General features: G+C 41.5%; 2 protein-coding genes across 2 annotated transcripts; one reads left to right on the top strand and one right to left on the bottom strand.

The window, feature by feature from the left end:
- Nucleotides 1-199: 199 nt before the first annotated feature.
- Nucleotides 200-4364, top strand: LOC309815684 (uncharacterized protein). The gene is made up of 2 exons (XM_082642617.1): nt 200-724; nt 1497-4364. The coding sequence occupies exons 1-2, from the start codon at nt 378-380 to the stop codon at nt 1567-1569; spliced, it is 420 nt and encodes a 139-aa protein (XP_082498743.1). The 5' UTR covers nt 200-377; the 3' UTR covers nt 1570-4364.
- Nucleotides 4365-11118: 6754 nt separating this feature from the next.
- SNRNP27 (small nuclear ribonucleoprotein U4/U6.U5 subunit 27) lies at nt 11119-19270 on the bottom strand. Its single transcript, XM_082642268.1, has 6 exons — nt 19162-19270; nt 18052-18172; nt 16868-16980; nt 15980-16059; nt 12492-12556; nt 11119-11526 (listed from the first exon to the last, which is right to left on the bottom strand). Exons 1-6 carry the CDS (start codon nt 19193-19195, stop codon nt 11472-11474), a joined length of 468 nt encoding a protein of 155 aa, XP_082498394.1. The 5' UTR covers nt 19196-19270; the 3' UTR covers nt 11119-11471.

Raw genomic sequence — 19270 nt, 5'->3', positions numbered from 1 at the left:
CCTTCTCTTGACAGGCCCGTTTCGGCTGCGTTCCTCATTGGGCACCCCAAAGAATGCCCCGCCTCTGGCCCTGTCCGATTGGGGGAAGGCATTACGGCCCCGCCCCTCAGGGTCCGCGCCTCTCGCTGGTTGGTCACGCTTGATAAGGCCCGGGCTCCACCCTCTCTTTCCAATTGGTGATAGGATTCGCAACTCCGCCTCGTGCTCCTTCCCTGTTTTCCATTGGCTCTATACCGACAACCGGGCCCCCTTTTGCTTTGTTAGTATTGGCCAAGAGCTACAGAAAGCAAGGCACTCTGCCTGTCTCCCATTGGTGGAACCTTCCTACACCTCCCAGCTACGATGACGTCACCTTTCCCCAGGCCAGCGAGCCCTGAATGGCTGGTGGTCAGCGGCCCGGCTGCTCCTCGCGGTATCTGGCATGGGCCGTCAGGGCTGACCCGGGCGCCGACGGCGGTGATTCACCGGCCGCCGCCAGGCTCGGCTCCACCCGACCCACCTCGGACCTGTTGCCGGGACCTGTCTCCGGGGAAAAGTTCCGGGGACCTTCTGGGCGTCCCTCGAGTGGAAGCTGGCACCGCGCGTCACCTGGGCGCTCTGCCCCGCTCGGGTTCGGGGCTGGATCCCTGGGCCTGCCGGCCGAGACCCGGAGGTTACAGGCTTCCCGAGGTCGAGGGCCCAGCCGCGAAATCTCTCCGAAGGGAGAGCGGCAGACAGCCCGACGGTAGGGCAGTGGGCCTGGGGCTCCGGCGAGCGCCACGTGGCTGAGGGGCTCGGGGAAAAGCCTGTCTCCTGTCCAGTGTTCGCCGCCCAGCGTTTTTTTCTCTCCTCAGAAAGCGCTGGAATAGGGAGGCTGTATACAGCGCTGAGCTCTCCAAAGGCACTAGGCACTACCCCCGCCCCAAGTACTGGCTGATTACTCCCTCACGCGACTGGGTTTTAAAAGCTCAGAAACTTCCTGTACCTACAGATTGGCGATGAATTCTGAGATTCTTTGACATAAATCTTTTTCGGGGTTTTCCCTTCCCTTTTAATTCTAGAGGAGAACACGCAAAAATAATCCTTCCTTTTCAAGACGGCTATGAATGGTGTTTGTGTGGCACCAATATAAATGTACGTAGAACTAAAAACTTTATTTAGGAATCGTTCCCTAAGCTATCTCAAGACCCAAGTTACTTTGTTAATATACTGACATCTCCATTTTAAGAAACGGAAATAAAACTCTTCGTAAACTGAGAGTCCTGAATATAGAAATGAGTAAAGCATGAACATATTTAACAAAGCTTTTTAGAAAAGTTTATTGTTGCCAATATGTGAAAACAATAGCCTGTCAGGTAACTTACCTACATTATTGCTAATCCTCAATATAACCCCATTAGATAGGTTAATTATCTACATTTTGCACATGAGGAAACTGATGCCCAAGAAGCTAAATGAATTTCCTAGACATCCATTCAGCCAGAAATGGAAACTGAACCTAGATCTGTTTCACTCAGAGCCCATGGTGTCAATGCTCCAGTTGGTAGCTGTTCTAAAAACAAGACAACTAAGAGACGGATTTCCCTATGAGTCACAAACAATGACACTCAAACACTGGGGAAAAAGAAAGAAAAACATTACGATGGTAAGTTTTTAAATGTGTCCTTTTTAATGGTTGACAAATCCATTAAAATTAAATAAACTCAACAGAATTAATACGTAGAATAAATGCAGTAAACCAGGCCTGACATACAGAACACATATCTTCTGGTTTTAATGGTTAATTGGACCTAAAAGGTGATTCTTTATGAAAACTAATAAATATTCACCTTTACCACTGAAGATAAAGGTTTTCAAGAAAGCACAAAAAAGCTAGAAGAATGGGAATATAAGTTTTAAAGAGTATGTTTTAACTGCAAGTTATCTGTAAAACAAATTTGAAAATCATAGTGAAATGAATACATTTCTAAAGTGCCCAAACTGACAGTAAAAACACTTTGATTTCATTACCTTAATTTTGGATTTTGTATACTTCTATATTTTCTCTTTGATTTTATTATGAACACTCAGAATCTCTTTATTCTTTCCCTTACCCTCAACTCTTTTTTTAAAACCCAGTCTTATTTCAAAGTCATGATCCTTCCCCTAGAATTGCTCTGATTGAAAATCACACTTACAAAAAATTTAAAAAGGGGGCTTCCCTGGTGGCGCAGTGGTTGAGTCCGCCTGCCGATGCAGGGGACACGGGTTCGTGCTCCGGTCCGGGAGGGTCCCATATGCCGCGGAGCGGCTGGGCCCGTGAGCCGTGGCCGCTGGGCCTGCGCGTCCGGAGCCTGTGCTCCGCAACGGGAGAGGCCACAGCGGTGAGAGGCCCGCGTACTGCAAAAAAATAAAAAATAAAAAATAAAATAAAATAAAATAAAAAAGGAAAAAAGTTTGAAATCTGAGATATAGCAAGGAACCATTTAAACACCAAGAGGTCTATCTTAAACTCCAAACAAAAATACTAAGTTATATAACAATCAGAGAATTCGACTAAAGAATGGACACCTTTCTGTTCCTTGGCAGTGGTGGAAGACATGATCAGTAAGCCAGCAATACCAACCAGGAATTAGTATCATGAAGAACTCCAAAGGGCATTTGGTGCCATCTACTGGACATCAAGCAGTAAGTATAAAACAAAGGGTTTTTTCTTGTTTTTCTGGAAATTATTTTACACAAATACATTACAATGACCAGTTAAATAAGATAATCTGAAAGTACAGATTTTGAAAAAAGAAATGAAATCCTAAAACAAAGTAGAAGTGGTGACTCCCAGCACCTAGCACTTCAAAGGCATTACATAAGCACTGACAGATAGGCACAACCCCCAAAATAAGAATTCGAAATTCCAAAATGTTTGAACCTGAATTTTATGACCAGAATTTTAAATAAAAAGCTATCTGTAATAAGATAAACATAGGCTGACAATGGTTTATATCTTTGATCAGGCATCAAGCTAAACTAATAGAACTGGGGAGTAAAAGAAAATATTGAAAATGGGAACCACAAAAGATTATACTTGTCAGATAATCTTTACTACATATTTTAGAAAGCCCCAGTTTCCTTCCTCTGAGGGGTTTATACTCCAGGTGGGTATAGGACAGTATGTAAATGCCGATGCTGAGGGGAAGGTTCATTAAATGCAACGGGAGCTCTGCCAGAGAAGGTGCCTTTCAGTGAGTACCTCAGAGTGGCAGGGAAGACACTGTTGATAGTATAATCCTTAACTGTCTAAAAAGTTCCAAAACTGCTGAATTAAAAAACACTATTTATAACTGAGTTTGACATAGTTAACCACTATGACATTAAAATGAATTCTGTTTTATAAATTTTTGAGGAATTGATTTTATTCTTCTAAGTGTAAAAATCAGAACTGTGGGCTTCCCTGGTGGCGCAGTGGTTGAGAGTCCGCCTGCCGATGCAGGGGACACGGGTTCGTGCCCCAGTCCGGGAAGATCCCACATGCCGCAGAGTGGCTGGGCCCGTAAGCCATGGCCGCTGAGCTTGCGCGTCCGGAGCCTGTGCTCCGCAATGGGAGAGGCCACAACAGTGAGAGGCCTGCGTACCGCAAAAAAAAAAAAAAAAAAAAAAGAACTGTAATTTTCTGCTTTAATATCAGTCCCTTTCTTTGTGGCTACTTTGGACACTCTAATATCATGATACCCAATATCAGAAAATTAAAATTTAAAAACCTTTAAAAACACTGCTTTGCAAAAGTTAGTTATTCCACAAATATTTGCTACTTTAAAAATAGAGCAATGGCTAGACAGGGGTACATACATTACACTGAACACTATGTAGCAGTTAAAAAAAAAGGTAGAGGTACATAAGTTGGCATGGAAACATCCCCAAGGCAGTGCTGAGTAAATAAGTTGTAAAATGATCCTTAAAGCATATTATTTGTGTTAAAAAAAAAGAAGGCCAAAAAAAAAAAAAAAAAAAAAAGAAGGCCAAACTGTGTATTTTCCTCATTTCCAACACTAACTCTGTTACATACATACATGCATAAGATCTGGAAGTAAACACCACAAAGGATTCACAGTGAACCAGGGCTGTGCAAAACAGATTTAGCTGTCATAATGTTTTAAAATTTTTATAGGAAAAATGTATTCATTTATGAGTTGGGCAACTAAAGGTTAACTTAGAAACCAAGGGAAGTGGAGTGAAGTAAGTCAGACAGAGAAAGCAAATATCATATGGTATCGCTTATATGTGGAATCAAATGAACCTATTTATAAAACAGAAATAGAGTCACAGATGTAGAAAGCAAACTTGCGGTTACCAAGGGGGAAAGGGGTGAGGGATAAACTGGGAGATTGGGATTGACATATACATACTACTATATATAAAACAGATAACTAATAAGAACCTACTGTATAGCCCAGGGAACTCTACTCAGTACTCTGTAATTACCTATATGGGAATAGAATCTAAAAAAGAGTGGATAGGGCTTCCCTGGTGGCGCAGTGGTTGAGAGTCCGCCTGCCAATGCAGGGGACACGGGTTCGTGCCCCGGTCCGGGAAGATCCCACATGCCGCGGAGCGGCTGGGCCTGTGAGTCATGGCTGCTGAGCCTGGGCGTCCGGAGCCTGTGCTCCACAACGGGAGAGGCCACAACAGTGAGAGGCCCGCGTACCGCAAAAAAAAAAAAATTCAAAAAAGAGTGGATATTTGTATATGTATAACTGATTCACCTTGCTGTACAGCAGAAACTAACACAACATTGTAAATCAACTATACTCCAATAAAAATTAATTTAAAAAAATACCAAGGGAAGTGGTTAAGTGAAAAAAGTTTACTGAACTATATTCATGAATTCAACAGACATTTATTGAGTGCTTTACTGTGTGCCAGGCACTGTGTGGTGCTGGGGCTACAGCAGCAAACAAGACAGAAGCCCTACTCCTGAAAGTTCAAAGTCTAGTGGAAGAACCAGAAAGTAATAGATGAATATAGAGTGTGTCAGGCCGTTATAAGCTATAAGGAAAAGGAAACTTTGCAGAGCATGTGGAGAAACTGGAACCCTCATACATTGCTGGTGGGAATGTAAAATAATGCCGTTGCTTTGGAAAACAGTTTTGACAGTGCCTCAAAAAGTTAAACAGAGTTACTGTATGACCCAGTAGTACCTCTCCTAGTTATATACCCAAGAGAGTTGAAAACATATGTTCATACAAAAACTTGTATATGAATGTTCATAGCGGCATTATTCATAATAGCCAAGAAGTGGAACAACCCAAATGCCCATCAACTGATGACTTATAAATAAAAATCTGGGGACTTGCCTGTGGCGCAGTGCTTAAGAATCCGCCTGCCAATGTAGGGGACATGGGTTCGAGCCCTGGTCCGGGAAGATCCCACATGCCGCGGAGCAACTAAGCCCGTGCGCCACAACTACTGAGCCTGCGCTCTAGAGTCCGTGAGCCACAACTACTGAGCCGGTGCGCCTAGAGCCCGTGCTCCGCAACAAGAGAAGCCACCGCAGTGAGAAGCCAGCGCGCCACAACAAAGAGTAGCCCCCCGCTCTCCACAACTAGAGAAAGCCCGCACGCAGCAGTGAAGACCCAACGCAGCCAAAATAAATACAGTAATTAAAAAAATATGGTATATCCCCAGACCAGAATATTATAAGCCATAAAAAGGGATGAAGTACTGATATACGCTACAACATAAATGAACCTTGAAAACATTATGCTATGTAAAAGCACAAGAGGTGCCAGACACAGAAGGTCACGTATTTTGTGATTCCATCCATTTGAAATATCCATTTAAATGCAAACGTCCAGAATAGGCACACCTTTAGAGACAGAAAGTACATTTAGTGGTTTCTGGGGTGGAGGGTAGAGGTGGATGGGGAGGGATGAGGAGTGACTTTAATGAGTATGGGGTTTCTTTTTGGGATGATAAAAATATTTTAGAATTAGATAGTGGTAATAAATACTTAACTCTGTAAATATATTAAAACCACTGAAATGGTATACTTTATTTATTTATTTATTTTTGGCCGTGCCACATACAGCTTGCAGGCTCTTGGTTCCTTGACCAGGGATTGAACCCGTGTCCCCTGCAGTGGAAGCACGGAGTCCTAATCACTGGATCGCCAGGGAATTCCCTGAAATGATATACTTTTGAAGGGTGAATTCTATCTCAGTTTTTAAAATGCTAAATAAAAAGAGTAAAACAGGGTAAAGGGATAGAGAGGGAAGGGGAAGCTACTATTTTGGACAAGGTGGTTAGGAATGAACTTATTTTGAGCAGTGACCTGAACAACATAACTGTGTAAATCTACTAACCATGTAAATCTGAGAGGTAGGGGGAGGGGGAGGAGGAACATTCCGGGAAGAAAAGCAAGTTGGAAGAGTCTTCAGGTAGATGCATACCTGTTCTCAAGGAACAGCAAAGAGGCTAGCAGCGTGGCTGAGTGCAATAGCAAGGGTGAGGCTGCAGGAAGCCAGGTTCCAAACTATACAGGTGTGTAGACCACAGTAAGGATTGGTCTTCACTGTAAATGATAGAAACCCACCAGAGCCAGGAGCAATATGACCAGATGTACATTTTAAAAGGTTCACTCTGCTGCTAGGTGGAGAATAAACTGAGGCAGAAGGGAAGGAAGGAAACCCATTGGGGGTTACTGTAGTAGTCCAGGCAAGAGAGATGGCTTCTGTTAGTACAGATGGTGAAAAGTAGTCAGATTCAGTGTACATCAAATCACAACGTGCACTTTCAATCTCTTAAAATTGTGTGTCAATTATATCACAGTAAATCTGGGGAAAATAGTGGTTGGATTCAAAATACACTCTGATGTTAGAGCCGCAAGGATTTCTAATGAATCAAATGTGGGGCACAGGAGAAAGAGCAGAGTCAAGGATGACCCCCTAAGGATTTTGCTCTGAGCAAAGGTGTAAATGGAGAGGCCACTTGCTGAGATGGGGAAGCCTCAGAGAAGAAGACTGGGCAGGGAAATGAGAATTCAATTCATCTTAAACTTGAGCTGCCTAATAATCCAAGTGCATATACAAGCCTGGAATTCAGTAAAATGGTCAGGCTAGAAGTATCAATTTGAGAGCCATGGCAGAAGATGTTTGAAGCTATGTGGATGCATGACTCACCAGAGGGAGATTGGAGAGTCCATGGATTGGGCCCTGGAACACTCTTAGCATTTACATACTTAGAAGATTTGGCAAAACTTATGTCTTCTGAGAGGCAGTAGCCTGTTAGAGAAGACAAGGATGCTCCATTTTTCTTATTCTCACAGAATATCTGATGGATAAAAGTTCCTTCAAACCAAGACTTCTATTAAGATCAGAGGTGTCTTATCTCTGGATCTTTAAAGATTTCCTCCTGTCCCATTTCTTTGGTGTTAGCTCACGGAGAGTGAACCTATCGACCTACTGGGTATTCTCAGATTATTTCTTTACAAAGTATGCTGCCTTGAGGATCTCAAGTCAAATCTCTACTAAAACCACACTAACATGACAATCCAAAAACCTATCATCTGATTTTGGGCGTATTATTTCATCCCAGAAGTTTTAGTTTCCCAATAAGACAACAATTGGGTCTCATTTCTTTAGATGTGCAAAAATGTGGTCAGAAAGTCCTTGTCGGGCCTCCCTGGTGGCGCAGTGGTTGAGAGTCCGCCTGCCAATGCAGGGGACACGGGTTCGTGCCCCGGTCTGGGAGGATCCCATATGCCGCGGAGCGGGTGGGCCCGTGAGCCATGGCCGCTGAGCCTGTGCGTCCGGAGCCTGTGCTCCGCAACGGGAGAGGCCACAACAGTGAGAGGCCCGCGTACAGCAAAAAAAAAAAAAAGAAAAAAAAAAAGAAAGTCCTTGTCATAGGTGATTTACAGATAGACAGTATTTTGGAGGGTGGGGGTATGGGATTCTATTTAGCTTCCCGGGCAAAGAGTCTAAGCAAAATAATCCACCTGCTCGGGGCAGTGACGCTTGTGCGATGGGTACTACACGTTGTGCAGCTGATGCAGCACATTTAAATATTTGAGTACTGAAGCCAGTAGGTAGTATAAACACTAATCATTTCTGCCTCTAGGTCTGAATAGCCTCAGGTTTCTCATCTGGGAATGGAGATAATAGTACCTGCTCTATCGGATAAGGACTAAATGAACCAAGGTGCTCTGTATACTGTATTATGCAGTGCAGTCACACTACTATTATTTTCTTTACAGGGAACTAATTTGCCAGGAAAGCTTTTAGAGACCTACAATAGGTGGTCAAATTTCAGATGCAGTATGGATTTAAAATCCAGCTAGACACTTGTAAAATCATAGACATATAAGAATAGTAATTACATCATTAAAAAAATAATTTATTCGTTTATTTTTGTCTGCATTGGGTTTTTGTTGCGGTGCATGGGCTTCTCATTGCGGTGGCTTCTCTTGGCGTGGAGCACAGGCTCTAGGCACATGGGTTTCAGTAGTTGTGGCATGCGGGCTCAGTAGTTGTGGCTCATGGGCTCTAGAGCGCAGGCACAGTAGTTGTGGTGCACAGGCTTAGTTGCTCTGTGGCATGTGGGATCCTCCAGGACCAGGGCTCGAACCCGTGTCCCCTGCACTGGCAGGCGGGTTCTTAACCACTGCACCACCAGGGAAGTCCCCACATCATTGTTTTTTTAATACCAAAAGATAAGAAACAACTTGAATGTCCAATTATAGTCCATCCTACAACAAACTATAATTGCTGCCCTTAAAAAATAAGGGGTAGGGCCTCCCTGGTGGCGCAGTGGTTGAGAGTCCGCCTGCCGATGCAGGGGATACGGGTTCGTGCCCCGGTCTGGGAGGATCCCATATGCCGCGGAGCGGCTGGGCCCGTGAGCCATGGCCGCTGGGCCTGCGCATCCGGAGCCTGTGCTCCGCAACGGGGGAGGCCACAACAGTGAGAGGCCCGCATACCGCAAAAAAAAAAAATAAAATAAAATAAAAATAAAAAATAAGGGGCAATATAAGAAACAATCTTAAGACGTAGTAGTAAATGAAAAAACAACAAGTGCAAAATAGTGTGTAGAGTTTGCTTAAATTTGAGTAATAAGATACATATACATATATATTATATGCTTGTGTATACATGGAATATCTCTGAAAGGATACACAATTAGCTCATCACTATATACCCTTTGTGCTGTCTAAATTGTGTTCCATGGTTTATATTACTTACTCAAAAAAAATACAACACAAAATTTAAAATCTAGCCACAAAGCCTCAAATATCACTGAGATAGAAACAGAATAGGTAATAGTCATTATCTTCAATATAAAAAGAGCTTCCTTCAAATAAGAAAAAGAAAAGCTTGTCAAAAGACAAATGGAGGGCTTCCCTGGTGGCACAGTGGTTGAGAGTCCGCCTGCCGATGCAGGGGACACGGGTTCGTGCCCCGGTCCGGGAAGATCCCACATGCCGCGGAGAGGCTGGGCCCGTGAGCCATGGCCGCTGAGCCTGCGCATCCGGAGCCTGTGCTCTGCAACGGGAGAGGCCACAACAGTGAGAGGCCCGCGTACCGCAAAAAAAAAAAAAAAAAAAAGACAAATGGAGCCAAGGTCTGGAATTAGTATTAAACAAAAGAAATATACATGGCTAACGCATTCTTAAAATGTTCACCTTCCTTAGAAATTAAACAAAACCAAATGCCATTATTTTAACCTTCAGAGTGGAAACTTAAGAAAAAAATACACTCAGTACTGGTACACGTATATGAAATGGAAAAGCTCATACTTCACTGGTGAGGGCCGCGGGGCAACTAAGCCCATGTGCCACAACTACAGAGCCCACATGCTCTGGAGCCGGTGAGCCACAACTAGAGAGCAGCCTGTGTACTGCAACGAAAGATCCTGCGTGCCACAACTAAGACCAGATGCGGCCAAAAAATAAAAATAAATATTAAAAAAAAAAGCCTTAAAACATGCACACAAAGGGTAAAACATGCACCCTTTATCTCACCCAGCAATGCCACCTCCAAGAATGAAACATGAGGAAATAAGGCAACAAGTACAAAAAGATACGTGTAACAGGGATACTACTCACAGGTGTTGTGTTTTGTTTTGGTTTGTTTTTTATTTTGGCCGCGCTGCATGGCATGGGCATGTGGGATCTTAGTTCCCCGACCAGGGATGCAACCTGCGCCTCCTGCATTGGAAGGCAGGGTCTTAACCACTGGACTGCTGGGGATGTCCTGGTGTTGTATTTTGTTTTTTTTTTTTAACCCCTAAATAGTCTACTCACAGCTTTAATTGTAACAGCAAATCATGGGAGGGAAGGCAATGTTCACCAATAAAGGATTAATTAATAAATTATAACCAACTAGCTATTAAAAGGTAAGTTTTCAAAGAATTTATAAGAGCATTTAAAAAAATGTTCACAGTATGGGCTTCCCTGGTGGCGCAGTGGTTAAGAACCCGCCTGCCAATGCAGGGGACACGGGTTTGAGCCCTGGTCTGGGAAGATCCCACATGCGGCGGAGCAGCTAAGCCCGTGCGCCACAACTACTGAGCCTGCGCTCTAGAGCCCACGAGCCACGACTACTGAAGCCTGCGCGTCTAGAGCCCATGCTCTGCAACAAGAGAAGCCACCACAATAAGAAGCCCGCGCACTGCAACAGAGAGTAGCCCCAGCTCGCCGCAACTGGAGATAGCCCAAGTGCAGCAACAAAAACCCAGTGCAGCCAAAAAAAAAAAAAAAGTTCACAGTACATGGGAGTATAAGGATTAGTAAAAGAGAGCAGCATAAACATTCTGATCTCTTTGGGTAGGGGCAAGAAATACATACCCATAGGAGCCTGGAAACACATATTCCAAAATATTAATATTCTGGTGGTAGATTATTGGCTGATTTTTGGCTTTTCCCCCCTACTTTCTGATTGCTCCCAAGTTTTTTTTTTTTTAATTTTTAAAATAATAAGCATGTATTGCTTTTCTATTGGGGAAAAATGGTATTTGGGGGGCAAAAACACAGAAGATACAAAAATCCAGTTATACTTTTTCATTCTTCTAATTTTTAAACTATAAAGAATCATGATACCTAAATCTATGTATGAAAAAAGAAAACATGTAGGGAGATTCTTTTACCTAGTAATAAAAGTATCAAATACAAAAGGGTAAAAATATTGTTTTATTTGAGAAACTTACTTCCAAATTACTCCTATGTGTTTTAAAAAGTCATAAAGAGCATCCAAGAAGAAGACATATACAGTTTCCATAGGAATAAGGACAAAAAAATGGGGTTGATGATTGCCCCAAATGAAATTTCCTAAAGGAAAAAAATGTAATATTTGACCTTTTTTTGAGGCAGGGTAAGTGAACTACACACATCATAAATAAAATTTTCTTACTTTACAAGGAGGAGGGACTGTGATCCCGTTTTGATGAATATTAAATACAAAATACAAAATCCACTGTTCTGATCAAGGTGAGGGGAAAAAAATCATTCTTCAATATTTCAATTCTCATGCAATGAAATCCAAAGGTCTGTTGAATCCACCTTTTCGATTCATGTACTGCCTATGATGAGAAAATTTATTGTCATTAAAAACAATTCTGGATTTGTCTTACAAAAGAAGTAATCACTTGCTTCAGAAATTAAACCTATAAACCATTTTTAAAATGGCAAAGTCTAGGGAAAGAAGTATTCAAAGTTAAAATCCAAATAGAGGTACGGAAATATACTTCCAATATTATTTGGGAAGATTCTACAGACTTTAAAAAAATCAACTAAAAATCCATATTTATTTTAGGTAACACTAAACACCTAGCTAGTTTAAGGAAATAGAGAAGAGTTTCAAAATACATACCCATCAAGCAAATCTGATTTCACACTGTACTAGTTCTCCCCATAAGACCTTAATTGAAGGTAATTTTACAATGGACTGTTGATGATTCTGGTACTTTAACTCACAGCAGTCTCAAATCACACTACTCATATTCTAAATTAATTGGAATATTAGTCTTTTATCAGTGATAAATGTAGAGAGAAAGGCAATGTTTGAAGATGTCATGACTTTTCCATTCATTCAGTGAGATTTCAAGTATGGATTGGTTTGTTCTGTGGTATTAATAAAATATACCTATATTTAACAGAAGGATATTTACAGTTGAAATCCTTATACAATCAAGTTAGGTAAATAATTCAGGAGGAATCTATTTTAAAACCTATAATTATAATGAAATTAAAGCCTAAAGACTTGAGACTATGTTATTTTGAAGAAAGAACTACTTAGAGCCCTAAAATATTTAAGCCAACTACCCTTCTTTATAAGTTACTAGTTCACATGTAAATGGGAAACTATTTTAACATACAAGAATATAAACAAGGCAGATTAAAACAAGGGACAATATGGAAACTATTAAAGTAAGGGACTGTTTGGAAAACTGCTACATTTCCTACAAACATCATTATCCCATAAAAAATTCTTTCCCAAGCATATAATTTATATTAGTTCAAACATAATAATGGCAGCTATGCATACCTATACTTCCTCTTCTGAGACACATTTATGGCATAGGCATTTACAGAGCCATCCACCTTTTTCCCCTGGAGAAAAGCAAGAAACAAAAACCAAAAAACAAAACACACACAAACAAACAAGCAAACAACACACCAGAGAAAGAACATATTATATGCCTTGATCAAAGAGCTGCATCCCACAGACCCTCTTAAATGGCAAGACTCATTTAAGCATGAGGTAGTCCAATGAGTTAAAGAATTTTCAGATCCTGATGATATCCCATGACCTCCCAAGCGTTATAACTCTCTGTTCACATTTTTTATAGTCACACATAAGCAAATAAACCAATATTCAACAAACACTCATGGTATATGTATTATGTGCAAGACATACAGGGAAATTGGGTAGCAGAGCCTCACCTTTTCTGGTCAAAGAATTCTTCAAAACCAAATACAAGTTATGGATATTTTCTCCAGAAAAATCCATTTGCAAAAATTTAACTTATGACCTTAACTGATGGCATTCTCAAATCAGTCACCAATTCCTATCTAAATCCCATTTCTTACATAGGCCTTGAAGCTTTCATTTTTAAATCAAGAATCAGAATAACAGATGCTAATGTTGTATCACTTGTATCTCGGACTTTTTTTTTTTTTCAGTAACTCCTTTATGGGTCTTTTGAGTCAACCTGTTCCACTTTCTGTTCCTCATGCCTGAATTGCCTTCCCAACCCCCATCCAATCTTCAACCATCTGGTTCTTATGCATCCTTCAAGGCCCAATTCAAATGATCCAGCTGCCAGGAAGCACCCTCTTCTCTAACTCCCATAGAATGTGAACTGTGCTTTCCTCACAATACCCTGCATTTTCTACTCTGCATGATCATGATGTGTAACATCACATACACGAGGTTATTTCCCATCAGACTGCAAGCTCATATGGAGCTTGATGGAGGGATATGGCTGTGAGTGACCTTTGCAACTGTCACATCCTAGGCTACTGCACTTGCAGGTGCTCAGAAAATGACTGTTAAACGTATGAACACTGCCAGTTAATGCCTCCGTGAGTGCATGTGCAGGAACACACACATAACCTCCCTCCCCTATTATTACTCACGGGCGTGTACCCTGAGTACCTTTAGCATACTTATTAGATATCTGTGTTAGGCCGAAAAAAAGGATTCTTATCCACTGGCATGCACAGGTGAGGTATGTATATATTTGAAGTTGAGCTAAAACAAGTATATTTGGTCTTCCTTTTCTATTCCTGTTTTCACTGCATTTTGGGGGCTGGGGGAATACGGAGTAAATTACTTAAGGTGTATTATTTTAACCTCCCAAGAATAGGAGGTAGGCATGACTTGGAAAAAAAAAAGTAAATGATGTTAACCTTTTTACTAAGTTCAGTTACTAAAGGCTTTCTGATTTTTGAAAACTATTTGTAGAGTTGTATATTATTAGCCCTCTTCTCATTTACATGCTGGAATAGAAAATTATCCATTAATAAGCATAACCAAACTTTGAAACTTTTTAGAATGCTAAAAGGGAAGGGAAAATAAGTGACTACATTGGCATATGAAGAGGTTCCACCACAGATTAATGATGAAATATCACAAGATACACATTACTGAAAAATACAAATGAGCTGAGAGACTTTGTAACTGATAGTCATGAAGCCAACTGCATACAAATTAAATTAACATCCTTGTAGATGACATTAAAAAAACAACTGACATCATTTGTTCTTATGGTACTCCATAATTTTTATGGGATCTATAAATTCTCACCTAATTTCTCCTTTATACACAAACATTTAAAAGACTATATTTAAAAGTAGTGGCTCCATCTTTACATTTGATTCTCAGGAATTTCAAACATAACATCCAGCAACAGTAAAACCAAAAGAGAAAAGAATTCTAATAGTGAAGGTCCTTCACTATTCTAAAAACTTATTATTTAGTTGTCTCATTTTGGAGATATTCTTATTCACTCAATATATGTATTAATAAACCAGTTCACTCATAAAATGCTCTTCTGAATAACAAATAAGGGTTTGGTATATTCAAGAAAAAAACCTGAGACATAAACTGCATTAAATTCTAAAATGGGGTTCACTTCACATAACCATTTGTGAGAACAAGAGCGCATTCTTAATTTTCTCACCTCAAAACAGTCATGCCTCTAGTACTCCTCTTAGGTCATACAGTGTCATTTAAAAAAATACATGGGAGCCCCACATAATCACATCAGTTAGAAAGAAACTCTTATAGCACCTGAGATTACCCCACTCCATTCACAACTCAATGGAACACAAGATTAGGGGAAGTGGATTATTTTTGACAACTCTCCTCAAAAATTCCAACTTCAGTTTGCAAAATTAAAAGGACTTAAAATTCTATAAAAGAAAGTTTTAAAAATATATTTTCTCTCTCTCCACACACACTCTCCCTGCCTATCCTTACTAGCTTCCCCTCTCTATCCTCCCTTCTCTCTTCATTCAATTTCCTCTCTCCCTCCATCTCCCCTTTGCCTACTTCCCTATCTCCCTATCTCTCTCCCACCTCCCTCTCTTCATCTCCCTCTCCACAATCCCTCCCGCTTTTGCCTCCCCTACTTCCTTATTCTCTCCAGGATTATGGTCAGGGCTTAGAGAGCATTCAAACTCCTGTCAACCCCTCTTCTGAGCTATGAGATATGCATGCAACTACGCAATGCCATCTTTATCTGGCAGCTGCACTTCGTTCTGTTTCACAGCACTTCCCCTTCCTATAATCCTTTCTTTGGTTAACCCTATCAGCCTGACACTTCAGAGTCATCACTGACTACTCACCTCCATCCCACCACCACTAACTCTGGTTCCTGAATGGTTCTCAATATTCCAGCCCCTCTTCTCAGTTCAAGCCTTCATCATCTTTCACTGCACGACGGCAGTTCTCTCAGCCTCCCATTTGTCCTCCATGAAGCCCCAGATCATCATTCTAAAACACGCATATAATCTGTTACTCCCTTGCTTAAAAACCACTGCTTCCTCTCATCACTTAAAGAATCAACTCTAAGTTCCTCAGCATGGCTAAAGATATCACAAGCCTTCTGCGATTTGCCTCCCACCTCTATTTCTAGCCTCATTCGTAGCCACCAGCCCACCAACAGGCTTTCACTAGTCACTGAATTTGAAATTCCCACAATACTCTATGCTCTTTAATGCCTACATGGCATTGTCATGAGCTTTTCCCTCTGTTTCAAATGATCTTCCTCCTCTTCTTTGTCTGATCACCTCTACTGGCCCTTTAAGATCTAACTCAAATATCCCAGGCAAATACTCCCTGAATTCCAATGGCAGCTCACCACTTCCTTCTCTTTGCTTTCAAATCCCTTCACACAGATAGCCACTGTCTTCTAACAAAAAACTTGTATCAGTGGAAGAAATTACAAGTGATAGTAAAAGAATATGGAAAAAATAGGACAGATCAATTCAAATAAGAATACTTAACTGGCTACATGTTTTACTTACTTTTGTGGAGTCAAAGGAGGCAAATCCCATTAACTTCATCATTTCTATTTCTTCCTCTGTTTTGCCCTCCAAGTCTTCCTCTACAAAAATAAGTGACAAAATTTTAAACTCTATCATTCTATACATATAAAAAGAGAGGTGGCTTACCAGCAGAGAATACACTAAACAATTAGCTAAAGATTTGAGTTTAATGAAAGAAACTCCTCAATTTGGATAGCATATAACTCAAGGGGCGAGGAAGGATTGCACTCTCCATCCTCCATCTAAGAGACTGCTTAAAAGGACATGCTTGGGGGCTTCCCTGGTGGCACAGGGGACAGGAATCTGCCTGCCAATGCAGGGGACACAGGTTAGATCCCTGGTCTGGGAGGATCCCACATGACGCAGAGCAACTAAGCCCCTGCACCACAACTGCTGAGCCGGCGCTCTAGAGCCCGCGAGCCACAACTACTGAAGCCCACGTGCCTGGAGCCCGTGCTCTGCAACAAGAGAGTCCACCGCAATGAGAAGCCCATGCACTGCAATGAAGGGTGGCCCCCACACGGCAACAAAGACCCAACGCAGCCAAAAATAAATAAATAAATATTTAAAAAAGGACATGCTTGGAGCCTTTAGGAAGGACCACCTTTAATATCAGACAGAACACTAGTTTTGACGATACTTCCAAAATATAATATTCTCATGTTTTTAACTGTCCTTGTATCTAGAGCACCAGATAACCAGCAACTAAGGTACAATTAAAACAACATCTCAAAACTACATGCAATGAACACTATAAAAAACTTAATAGTTAAATGTTCAAAAATTATACTTTTATAATTTTATCATAACTGAAGTTATCTAAACATGGCTGTACTTTTCCTACAGTTATTTATCTAATAACATTACCAGTTATCTGACGTTCTTTGCTCTTTGTTTCTTTTGTTTCTTTCTTCTCCTCATCTCTTCTTTCTTTTAGTCGAGAAGGGGAAGGAGATGTGGATCTATGTCGTCTTGGGGACCTAAAATTTAATAAGTAAAGATGTCAGAAACAGAGACATACCTGGTGACTTGTGTTGATGAGCACAGATATACATGAGTGCCTGCAAGGTAAAGGCTAAACAAAAGCCAGGCTCTAGAGCACCAGGAATTTGTTCCCCAAAGCAGAATGAGGAAGAAGGTTCTGCCTAGGCCCTGATTGTTAACAAAAAATTATTTATTGTTTAATCATCAGTTACACTCAGTATAGCTAGGGCAAAAAATCTTTCTGTAAGGCAGAAAAAAGCAACAAAACAAACAAACGTGTCTGATGCTTATTAAGAATCAGAGTCCAAGGACTTCCCTGGCGGCGCAGTGGTTAAGAATCCACCTGCCAGTGCAGGGGACACGGGATCGATCCCTGGGCCAGGAAGATCCCACATGCCATGGAGCAACTAAGCCTGTGCACCACAACTACTGAGCCTGCGCTCTAAAGCCCGTGAGCCACAACTACTGACGCCTGCGTGCCTGGAGCCGGTGCTCCGCAACAAGAAAAGCCATCACAATAAGAAGCCTGCATGCAGCAACAAAGACCAAATGCGGCCAAAAATAAATAAATATATAAATTTATTTAAAAAAAAAAAAAGAATCAGAGTCCACTTCTAAGATTCTTCCAAGATCTCACATTCTTTTTTTTTTTACAACTTTATTGGAGTATAATTGCTTCACAATGGTGTGTTAGTTTCTGCTTTACAACAAAGTGAATCAGTTATACATATACACCAAGATCTCACATTCTTGATTATATACTTGAATAAATTATTATCACCAAAAGTTAATTAAAAAATAAGACAAAAATACAAAACACTTATTTCTTACTCTTGCTAAGCTAAGTGCTTTTCATGTATTATTTCTCATTTACTCCTCACAGCAACTCTACTATGTGGAATGTTATCAACCCCATTTTATCAATGGGAATGTTAGGTTTAGAATAAAGTGGGATAAAGTTCCCCTCATTTCATGAAATTATAAGTGCCTTTGTAAGTGATAATAACAGAGTCAAGCGCAGCGACTACAAAGCTGTGGTAAAACTTCTGGTTATTTTCTGCACTTACCTGGAACGTCTTCTGTGCGGGGATCGAGAGCGGCTTCTTCTCCGATCTCGCTCTCGTGACCGGGACCTTTCTCGGCGCCTGCGTTCTCTCTCTCGGGAGGTGGACCGGGACCGCCTACGCTCTAATATAAACACAAAATTGTAGAGCCGAAAATTACCTCCCACATCTACTGGATGCTGCGCCGACCAATAGTAATATAAAGCGCGCCATTTCTAGATGTCACATTAAAAAAATTAAAAAGACGCATGAAATTAATTTTAACAGTATAGATTTAACCCAATATATCCAAACTACTAGCATTTCAACCTGTGCTCCTTATAAAAAAATAGACACTTTATTCTTTCTTTTTTCCGCATTAAATCAAGGAAATCCGGTGTGTATTCGACACTTAAACAGCAGTTCTCAATTCCGATTGAGAACATGTTAAGTGCTCAATAGCCCTTTGTGGCTCGAGGGCTCATTTAACTTTTAAGATCAACCCTGATTAGCTGAAGGTGATAAAAACTAACGATGGGGCAGAATCGAGGGACTACATGACATCTCCCAATCCGAGTCCTGGCTTCTCTACCTCTCACTACCCCCTTCATGGGCCAGAAAACATTACGAGGTGAGCTCCCTGCACGCAAACTCCTAACCATCGATTTCCCTACTATAAACTGGGAAGGAAACCCGGAGCATTTAAGAACCTGGCGGTATCACATGCTGCGTGTTACGCAGTGTGGCATCAATTCTCACTTCAGTTTTTAAAGGTAAGCAATATTACCCCCAATGTCTAATTACGGGAACTCGGACGCAGGAAGGCTGAATGACTTGCAATCGGTTACCCAGAAATTAAGGGAACCGTGGCCTGACTACACTCCCCAGTCACAAGGACAACAAAAGTTACTGTATGAGGGTGACAAAGGGTCGGCGAAACCCCAACTTCGGAAAAAAACTGCCTTCAAATCCGAGGGCTGAAGCGTGTAGGGCCCAGGTCTTCGTTCCCCATCCACTCCCTCTCTTCTCCTCCTGAGAAAAGGTCCCCCCTCTCCGAGGCCCTTGGACTGGGAACAAAAGGGGGGACGGGTCTTCGACCGAGCCCCAGACCCTCAGAACTGCTTCTGGACTCACCCCTCCGCGGGGACCGGCTGCGGCTGCGACCCATTCGGAGTCCTCCCCAACCTCACACCGCCCCGGAAACGACTGTGCAACAACTTCCGGGAGGGCTGGGAACTGGGCT

The sequence above is a fragment of the Mesoplodon mirus genome, assembly GCF_964341445.2.
Source record: "Mesoplodon mirus genome assembly, chromosome: 14".
NCBI classification, from domain to species: Eukaryota; Metazoa; Chordata; class Mammalia; order Artiodactyla; family Ziphiidae; genus Mesoplodon; species Mesoplodon mirus.
The sequence above is the reverse complement of the archived record's forward strand: the minus strand, read 5'-3'. Positions and strand labels throughout refer to the sequence as shown.